The following is a 9,733-nucleotide window of genomic DNA, read 5'->3' on the forward strand; positions in this document are numbered from 1 at the left end:
AAAACAAATTTTGAACATATATTTTCTCTTTATATGGGCCAGTGATCATATCAGCAGCCTAACCAAATGTATTTTGGCCGCTCATAGATGTAATGATCATCACACTCAAAAACATTTAAAGACATTATGAGAAACACGTCGATGCTGTAAGAAATGCTCGTTTCCAGGATTGGGGCCACGGTGCAGGAGGTACTAACGACCTGATATGCAAAGCATGTCGGGCCGGTGTGTGAAAATGCGCGCAATGCCCCAGAGAGACGCTCCTCGCGCTCCTTCGCCTGAAGACATGATTCAATCACCAGCTTTACTTTTACCACATAAGGCGGCACGAGCGGCCCCCACAGCGGGCGGGACCAGGAAAAGTTCCGGGGGGCTGTGATTACTCGTGATTGGTTGCTCTGTGTTGTGATTGACAGGTCCCCTTCTCCGGCTCTCCTCTAAGCTCCGGTTGTTGACACTCTCCAAAAGTCCGCACGGCTCTCACGGATAACGGAGACACTATTACAGCTCGTCGCGGCTCCCTCTGTTCCCTCTGCGGCCCGGCTCTTGGACGGACAAACCGAAAGCACCGGACTGTCCGCGTGGATTTTTGCGACTGTCTGTGCTGTGAACTTTCCGTGCTCCCTGCAAGCTCGTGACGCCGTCTCCTTCCTCTCCTTCCTCCGTCCCGAGACCGAGAGAAATGGCAGAGAAGCGGCGGTCTCCGTGCGCGCTGAGTGTCAAGGCGCATGCATTCTCGGTAGAAGCGCTGATCGGAGCGGAAAAGAGACGCAGGACGGCCGGAGAGGATACTGTGTCTCCTGGCTACGAGGACGGAACTGATGTCGCTGATCTAACCGGGAGCCCGGGGCCGCGGGCCGACAGAGCGTGCACCAGCGACAGGGGCAGCGAGGCAGAATGTGCAAGTGACGGATCCCGTAAGTAAATAACAACAAACAAAAGTCTATAATACTACTAATGATAATAATAATACAAATATAATAATAATGACTTAATGAAATAAATAAAAATACCTGCATAAAATAGACTTGAAATGGCAATACTAAATTAGTATTATGATACTATACTATACTAAAGGTAAACATGTATTTATTTTATCGTATTAAACCGTATATTTTCTTATTGTGGGCTGTAGTTTTCAAAGCTTGTATACAGCAAATTATTTAACCTGTCAACCTTAAGACGTGCGCATTTGATACCCTAATACTATTTGTAAGGAAAATTCTAAAGTTGCCCTTAGCTACTCGCTGACATTTCTTTTTGAATGAGAAGCAGCAGAGTTGTTTTCATCAGGATTGTGCACGCTCTCTTCTCTTTAGTGTCGAGGGGAATTCAACATTAAAACGCAAAAGATGCAGATTATAAGGCAAAACAATGATAGGCTTTGGCCAGAGCCACACAGTGGAAATGTGATATCATATCACGGCTCTGGTCTAGTAAATATGAGTGGTGTGAGTGTGACTAATGTGAGACGCTTTATGAGTTGTGTTGCAATCATAAACACGCCAATTAGCAGCGTATAAAGGCAGGGAAACTGCCACGGAAAGGATGCTAAGAGGTCTGCAGAAAGCATAAACCGACTGGCCCTGACAAATTACGGTTTAAATCTGCTGCAAGTTTAAAATGCACTTGGCTGAGGATTTGTCTTTGTGTTAGTTTGGCTTGTTAGGCCCATGTCTAATGTCCATAAATTTCCACCACCTGGCGAAGCCTGTGTTGAATTGCACAAATAACAACAGCGGTGAGACACATAAACACTTCTGTTAGGGTGTCCTCTAAACATATCCTCAATATTAAAACACACATTTAAACTCAAGTACTCCATCATGAAAATTATTATAGGCTATAGTTCTGAGTGTATAGTAAACTTGCCATTTTTCTACTGTATCATAATATACTATAGTGTATTCAGTAGTGAGTGCAGAGTGACCTTAGTTTAAAGAGACATATAACTATAATATTCTTACATACAAGCTTTCAGTTCCAGTATTCAACAGTTAGTTATCGTGAGGCAACCTAAAAGCATTTTTATCTCCTTTAAATAATAGATATAAAATAACTTGCAGTGTGTAGTAAAGTGTGTGACCTTTTCTTGGGCAATAGTTTCTTACAATAGTCACTGCAATGGGCAATAATAATAAGTCATATTCATATAGCCAATATGTCAGATGCAACACTGCAGTTAGAGCCTTGGGGATTTTCATCTAATAGGCAGTTCGTCCTGTTTAATGCTTGATTGCTTTTAAAATGTATTCAGAAATTAGTTTTTTTCTGTGCGTCACAGGACAACATGTCTACAAGAGTAACACCTTGTAAGTGAATAATGCTTGGCTTAGATGCGTGTGTTACTATTAAAACGTGCTAATCTCGCCTCTTTCCGGTGCAGCAGAGAGCGAGGACGCGCTGCTGGAGAGCCCGCAGCCCGCAGCTGTGTGCACGGCGCCGGTAACCGGCACCGGAGAGGAGACCCGCGTGGACCTGCAGGGATCAGACCTGTGGAAACGGTTCCACGAGATTGGCACGGAAATGATCATTACCAAGGCTGGACGGTAAGACAGAACTGATAATGGATAGCCTCGTGTTCTAGAGAAGGAAAGATGCTCAGATATGGCTGAAGAAAGACTTATACATATATTAATGGTTATTGGTGAAGATTATTTTATACCTCTAATAAAAAACATTCATTAAATATTAAATAATGAGATAAGAGTTGTAATAACTGCAAATCATATAAAAATAAGGATTTAAACCAGAATATTAAAGTAAACTGAAATAGCAAATTAATAATAGCATAAGCCCTAACCAAGACAGGTTGTTGTGTTGTATTATTATTTGTATTCATTATTATGATTATTGTTATTATTATCAAATCTATGTAGTCTGTGGTTGAGCTGAAATCTCCTATTCACATGATTTATTTGGTTTTCCTGTCAGGCGGATGTTCCCCGCTATGCGTGTCAAGATTACGGGCTTGGACCCACATCAGCAGTATTACATTGCCATGGATATAATCCCCGTGGACAACAAACGATATAGGTAAGACTCACAACGCGCGCACACACACAGTGCATGCCAATGTTAAACGAGGTAATGAAACATTTTTGTGATTCTATTTATGAATTTAAAATGGTATTTGACAAAAGCCAAATTAAAAAATGAAAATGGGAATATTAAAGTCATACCGAAGATAGAAATTATATCAGTGACCTATAACCTCCCAGGCATGTCCTATAGAACGGAATATTACAGTCATTTTCGTTAGCATGTAGTCTTAATTTAGACTGTATATACACTGTTCTTGAGACAACACAAGATTTTTCAATTGTGTAACCCCAGTTCAGTCTCCACAAATGGCGCTTGGCACGGGTGTTTTGTCACAGCGGTTTTGCCGTCCCTTTTGGAAAAGGCCTTTTGGATGCCTAACCTCTCCACCCCAGAAAGGTCAAACCAACAAATGTCGTTATAATGCAGAAGAAAACAGCGTGCTATTGCAACGGCGTCAATGCAGCCAAGTGTTTGCACGCTATAAACTGTAGGTCTATCATTTCAAACTTTCAAAACCCGTTTATATGTGAACACATTTTTAGCGGGGTGGTGGAGTGATGAGTGACATCCTAGAGGACTATTCTTTCAGTCTGACAAAATATGGCACATTATGTGTACTATAGACAGTCCGGTGCTCACATGCACACACAGTCGAGAGCTGCAGGCGACAGCGCGCCGTGAATGAAGGAGAGTCTGCAGGTTTTTAACCAAACGTTTAACAGCAGGTGATGAACACCTTTAACCAGACGAGGAACTAATTAGTTCTAGCTGAAGGCCATATACATTCACATCGTTTTAAGCTATGACATACCGGTATCTAATTGCATATGCCTAAAATAGTTTAAAAAGAAAAAAGGAAAAAAAGGAAATAGCTTTAGGCCTGCTTTAAAATCAAAGCGGACATTTCAGTTGGCAGGCGCTTTGTTTAACATCTTCATATGAAATGTAGCACACAGGAAAAATATGTTTGATCCGTGGTATTTGCTTAAAAAAGTAAATAAAGACTTTTTCGGAAGTTATGCTAAAATATGTAAAGCCAATATCAGTCTTTTTTTCTGGCTATTTGACGCAGTTGTGCATGTGAAATGTGCATAGCAGAACGGGAACATGCAGACTTGGGACATTGTGTTCATTTACCACCCTGTGTGTGTGTGTGAATTGTAAAGGTACGTGTACCACAGCTCCAAATGGATGGTAGCGGGGAATGCGGACTCTCCTGTGCCGCCTAGAGTGTACATCCACCCGGACTCCCCTGCCTCAGGAGAGACGTGGATGCGTCAGGTGGTCAGCTTCGACAAACTTAAACTGACCAATAACGAACTGGACGACCAGGGACATGTAAGTGCCACATGAAAATATTTATGTGATATTATCATGTATCTGTGATACTTAGGGGTGTTCTTACCTCAAATGTGGCCTATTTAATGGTAGGCCTGTATAATCTATATTAGGACAATATAATTTAATATTTTGATTTTATATTTTTGTCTACAGTATCCCTTTAAAGTTCTTGCAAACATCATCTAAAAAAAAAATTACAAGACGAAAAAAGCCTGCAACTCAATATTTCTCTGCAATAATAGTTACAAGAAGAAAATTATTTATATATATATATACATATATATATATTTAAAATCACAATTCTGACATTATTGTAAGCTCTTTACGTTGGCGGTCCCCAGTGTGACATATTGTGGATGTTTGTGTGTGTTTCTTTGTGTGTGCAGGTGCATATGCATTTTCATTACCCAACAATTATCTTATATAGCTGTGACTAACATGACATTTCTGTTATGTAATTTAAGCCTGAATGAATACATTTTTCCTCCCTGCTCAGATCATTCTGCACTCCATGCACAAGTACCAGCCGCGGGTCCATGTGATCCGTAAGGAGTGTGGAGAGGAGCTGTCCCCAGTGAGAGCAGTCCCTGCTGGGGAAGGCACCCGCACATTCTCCTTCCCTGAGACTGTGTTCACCACCGTCACAGCATATCAGAATCAACAGGTAGCATAGCTGACCTCCACACAACCACATTTCCTCTCAAAACCAACACCACTGGATGAACAAAACACATTGAAATGGCCAACATGGCTTTGAGTGCGTGTGCACATGGTTGTTTATGCATGTGTGTGTGTTTTACAAAACGGTGGGAGTGAATGAGAGAAAGGTCCTGCAGTTTGTTTAACCAGTTTTACAGAGTAAAAGGGTTATTGAAGGGACTGTCAACAAATTACGGTGCTACTCACTTAAGTTGATTTTTTAAGAATTTGTATTTCTACATAGTGTCTCATATTTTCTGAATTTTGCCCACTGAATTTCAAAGTCACTTCAATGAGGGAAAGCTACTGGTTTTTCTGGATTATTACACTGGACCAGTCAATGTGAGCTTTGAAGTATGATGTTAGCTGGTTGGCTGACTGAAGTTAGAACATCGTGGCGATGCCTATAAAAGTCCCTTTGGATGCGGGTCATAGAGCTGGGCCTTAAACACCACCCACAGCCTGGGCAGCCCCACCGACATTAACCAACATTCGCGTGCACACACACGCACACACACACACACATACACACAAATTCACATATATGTGCAAGGAAACATACAAGTACATGCGTGCATTCCCACAGCACAATGAGCTGCTTATTTATAAATCTGATTGAAAGATTACAGAGAAAGAAAATTATTTTTGCGGGAAAAAAATCATGCTTTATACAGTATGTTATCATGGACTTTGTAATAACAAAATTTTTGGAAATAATTAGAGTCTTATTTTACTTTGCAGATTACAAGGCTGAAAATTGACAGAAACCCATTTGCCAAGGGCTTCAGAGACTCTGGCAGAAACCGGTGAGTTCATTTCAACCACAGAGATTTTCACATTATCTAGTGCATTAGGGGTAATGTGGGATGCATGACTGCATTATATTCTGGCTTGGTTGTGGTTTTTGTCACGGCTATTTCAGTCAGATTTTATGGGGAGCAAAGCTATGTATTTATTTATTTTTTTCTAATGGAAAATGTGCAACAGCCTCCCATTAAATCTGTCCTAAATGGCAGAAAAGAAATTGACTAAACTAAACAGACGTGGCACATATTATTATGATTTCACCGTATTAATCGGTGATGCATTTTTATTTAAATGTGCTAACTTTAAAGGCACATTAATTCCCGCAATTGCATAGTTACAGGCACATGCTTTGAGAGGGAAAAATCTAACCTCGGATGCAAACCTAAATGGAGCGTCAGATTCCAGCCAGCCTCGGGAACATAAACATCAACAGCAAAATAATAAAAGTCAAGAGTCTCCTGAAGAAAATCTGTATAAACACATTTCTAAACATATATAAACACAGCATTAAAACAACACGGCAGTAAAACTCCAACAGTCTCCAAACAGCCACTCCCCTGAGGCCTCACAGAAATCATTAGAGAGGAGGGGAGAGAAAGGGGGAAAGCAGGAGAAAGAGGAGGAGAAGGAACGTGTGAGACAGAAAATTTGAGAGGGAGGAAGGTAGAGAACGGCAAACTGGATAACCCTGACAGCTGACCCTATAAAAGTTAAACTCAGGAAGGCCAAAAAAAAAACCTCCCCTTAAATATTACAGGAAGAGTTAAGCAGTTTGCTAAATAAACTTCTGCTCTGATAGGCTGCTTTGGAGCACACAGAACCGCTCCGGGCAGCTTGTCTAAATTATCACCGTGGCTACGACCCCGCGGGGGGGAGGACTTTTATCCTCACGCTAACGAGGGGTAACAGAGCACTCGCATTACCCCGCCACAGCAACCCTCTGCCCCACCTAGAGGAGGAGGGGGACGCAGATTGGGGGGAAGGGGAGTCCCACCTCATAAATCCTTGCTGCGGCTTCCTGCTCCTTCGTCCTGATTCGCCCGTAAAAGCCGTGTGAAAGCAATTACCTCCGAGCACCCGGCTGGCAGCAGCCAATCGCAATGTGGCGTTTATGCCCCTCATTACCTGCGGTCTCCATGGAGACAGTAAGAAAGGCCCCACGGGCGACGAAGATGGCCGCCAGGTGGTTGGCATAATGTACAACCCAGTGAGGCATGCTGGGAGAGAGCAGCTGCAGCTGCATCAGTGACTGAAGAAAGTGCGAGCCAAGGACGTTGTGCTCTGAGTGATTTTGTGATGATTTACCAGTAATGTATGTGTGTTAACATCTGCATCTGTGTGTGTTTTACAGGATGGGTCTGGAGGCTTTGGTTGAGTCGTATGCATTCTGGCGTCCATCTCTGCGAACACTCACATTTGAGGACATTCCTGGCATGGCCAAGCAAGGTAGAGTAAAATGACAGGAGTTTTGTGGATACTGAGAATAAGTTGAGTTATCCATTGTCATTGCTAATCTGTCGCCCCGATTAACAGTACGGTATTGTTTGTCAGTGCCTTCCAAAACGTTACATGACCATTACAAAAAATAATTTATAGTAGGCCTACTATTATCTGCCACTGCTATGGATAAGGTTTGGTTTAGGTACAAAAAGTACATGGTAAAGATTAGGAAAAGATTGTAGTCATGGTTACAAGAAACCAACTATGACCGTTAGTAGGAGGTGTTATGCAAAAGGAGGTGTCCCCTGTCAAAATCACGGTCTTTGTACACCCACCCCAACCTTACAAAGAGATTTAGCTAAAACTATCATTATTTGCCCGACCACATCCGGAGACATTATCCAAGGTCATTCTTAGGGATGCCCCTATCCAACATTTTATCTCTTGCTACCGATTATTATAACTCAACTCAAGGTAAAAGCTCAGTCGGCAGCCCACAGGGACTGAATGAATGCAACTGATAGCGGAAACACTGATATTGTTATATTAGTCATGTCTTGGCTGATACTCAGTTCACCTTATAAGGCTATGTAGCTTATTGGACCCTAGTTGTTTTAGGCGTTTGAACCAATAACCAACCAATCATTTAAGTCTGTTTTTCTGGCTCTGTTTGTGTAGGGGTCCCTGGAGCTCATGGAGGGGTCGGAGCATCACCTCACCTGCTCTCCACATCCCCGTGCTCCTCACCTTTCCAGGTTTGCCCTCTCAGCCCGCCTGACTACACCTGCAGCCGACCCACACACCCTCTCCATCGTTATAGCAACCCCCCGGAGCCGTTCCCCCCTCCCAGAGGTCCATCGGTGTATGAAAGCGAAGGATTCTGTTCCCTTCCTCTCCCTGCTTCTCAACTTGGCTATCTGTCCAACCCCACCCCGCAGGGTTACGCTGGGCTGCGCCTCCACACACCACCCTACAGCCTGTACGGTTACACATTCCCTCCCTCACCACGCCTCGCTGCCAGCCCAGATAAAATGGCCGCCGCTGCCACTGCCAATCATCAAAGTCCCTTCCTTGGCTCATCTCCCAGTGGGACTCTAACGGACAGTCTGGGCGTGCTCAGTGGAGGACAGCAGGGCTTCTTGTTTGACTCTCGGACTTTAGGACTGGCAGGTAGCCAGCCGGGAGGTGGGGCCTCACAGGTCACTGCCCACATGGGCTGAATTTGACTCTGGACATCTAGGGTTGTCACAAAAACAAAATGACACCCTGGAATGGGTGTAAGTTGCTTTTGTTCCAGAACGTTCTACAAATTAATCATCCATGTGCTGAACAAGCATTGGGCTGAATTGTGGACAAGCAGAGACAGTGACAGATCAAGCTACTGCCTCTTTGAGCATAAAGAGCTTGTCAAAGCTTCTTTAACTGAAAGGAATATTTTTTATCGAGTTCTTATCTTTCAAGTATGTTCTCTAGGACATGCATGTGCAGCTGCAGTGGTCACTAAAGGGAGAAACCTCCTGCAGCTTTGGATAATGGACAATGTAACCCAGTGACTGAACTGGAACTGAATATGGATTGGGCAGAAACTGGGCTGGCCCAGGCACTCAAAGCAAGCACTTCAACCCCTGGCAGGCCCTGAAGCAGTAACTATTATACTCACATTCTGCATTGCTCCTTGATCTTGCCTACTTTGGATGGAGTTACAGAACACTACTTCTAAACTTGTTTTTATGGGATATATCAACCAAAAATTCCTTTTGTCAATTAAATTCTTTGTCTTTACATGCCTGGTGGTGTTCTCGATCAAATCTTTGGATTAACAAACATGTAGCTCAAGTCCATCTAGTAATATGCACTACAGGCAGGGCCTTTTCACCACTCAGACTTTTTAAAACAACTTTTACACCCAACACCAGGAGCCTGTCACATATTCACATGATGATATCATGGCCATGATGAGAGTCATGGGAATTATACCAATGACAGTTATGGACTTATGAGGTTAAAGCTGTGGGAGAATGACAGATGATGGACTGATCTACATATTCTACGTCTGGTTTGACAGACGTTTACTTGATGCAGCTGTTTGGATGTCAGGCTGAAGTACATCTTTCCTTGTGTGACACAGACGTAACTGCACATGATCACTGTGTATATAACGTGGGAAGGCCGGTGGGAGGAGAGATGTGTATATAAAGGGCTGTGTGACCCTTCGCACTTAAAAACCCCAATGCACCTGCTTCTGCTCTTTAGACTGAGTCAGGTACGCAACAGCCAACCTTGAACCTGAACCGAAAAGCTTTTCTTTGCAAGCACGCGCTATATCAGCACGCCCTTTGGCCGAGGACATAAACATGTTCTATGACCTTTTTGAGCCGAATAAAATATATCTATTCATGTC

The 9,733-nt window shown here is 43.1% G+C and overlaps 1 protein-coding gene across 2 annotated transcripts; it reads left to right on the forward strand.

Moving 5' to 3' along the window:
* Window positions 1-427: 427 nt before the first annotated feature.
* tbx18 (T-box transcription factor 18) lies at window positions 428-9,207 on the forward strand. Of its 2 annotated transcripts, none has more exons than XM_035678682.1 (8): window positions 428-917; window positions 2,390-2,549; window positions 2,935-3,036; window positions 4,212-4,383; window positions 4,883-5,050; window positions 5,827-5,891; window positions 7,244-7,338; window positions 8,011-9,207. In XM_035678682.1, the coding sequence occupies exons 1-8, from the start codon at window positions 683-685 to the stop codon at window positions 8,550-8,552; spliced, it is 1,539 nt and encodes a 512-aa protein (XP_035534575.1). In that variant the 5' UTR covers window positions 428-682; the 3' UTR covers window positions 8,553-9,207. The 2 variants fall into 2 exon arrangements, with proteins under 2 accessions (XP_035534575.1, XP_035534574.1); XM_035678681.1 differs by having other exon boundaries at window positions 429-917; window positions 2,387-2,549.
* Window positions 9,208-9,733: the final 526 nt, after the last annotated feature.

This window comes from Morone saxatilis, unplaced genomic scaffold (assembly GCF_004916995.1).
Source record: "Morone saxatilis isolate NCDOM2014 unplaced genomic scaffold, NCSU_SB_2.0 Contig7, whole genome shotgun sequence".
NCBI lineage: Eukaryota > Metazoa > Chordata > Actinopteri > Moronidae > Morone > Morone saxatilis.

Bases quoted from the DNA above. Each gene is read 5' to 3' on its own strand.
- tbx18 (XM_035678681.1), top strand. From the start codon at position 683: ATGGCAGAGAAGCGGCGGTCTCCGTGCGCGCTGAGTGTCAAGGCGCAT. The intron at 2,550-2,934 runs GTAAGACAGAAC...TTTTCCTGTCAG, and splicing joins ATCATTACCAAGGCTGGACG to GCGGATGTTCCCCGCTATGC. The intron at 3,037-4,211 runs GTAAGACTCACA...TGAATTGTAAAG, and splicing joins GTGGACAACAAACGATATAG to GTACGTGTACCACAGCTCCA.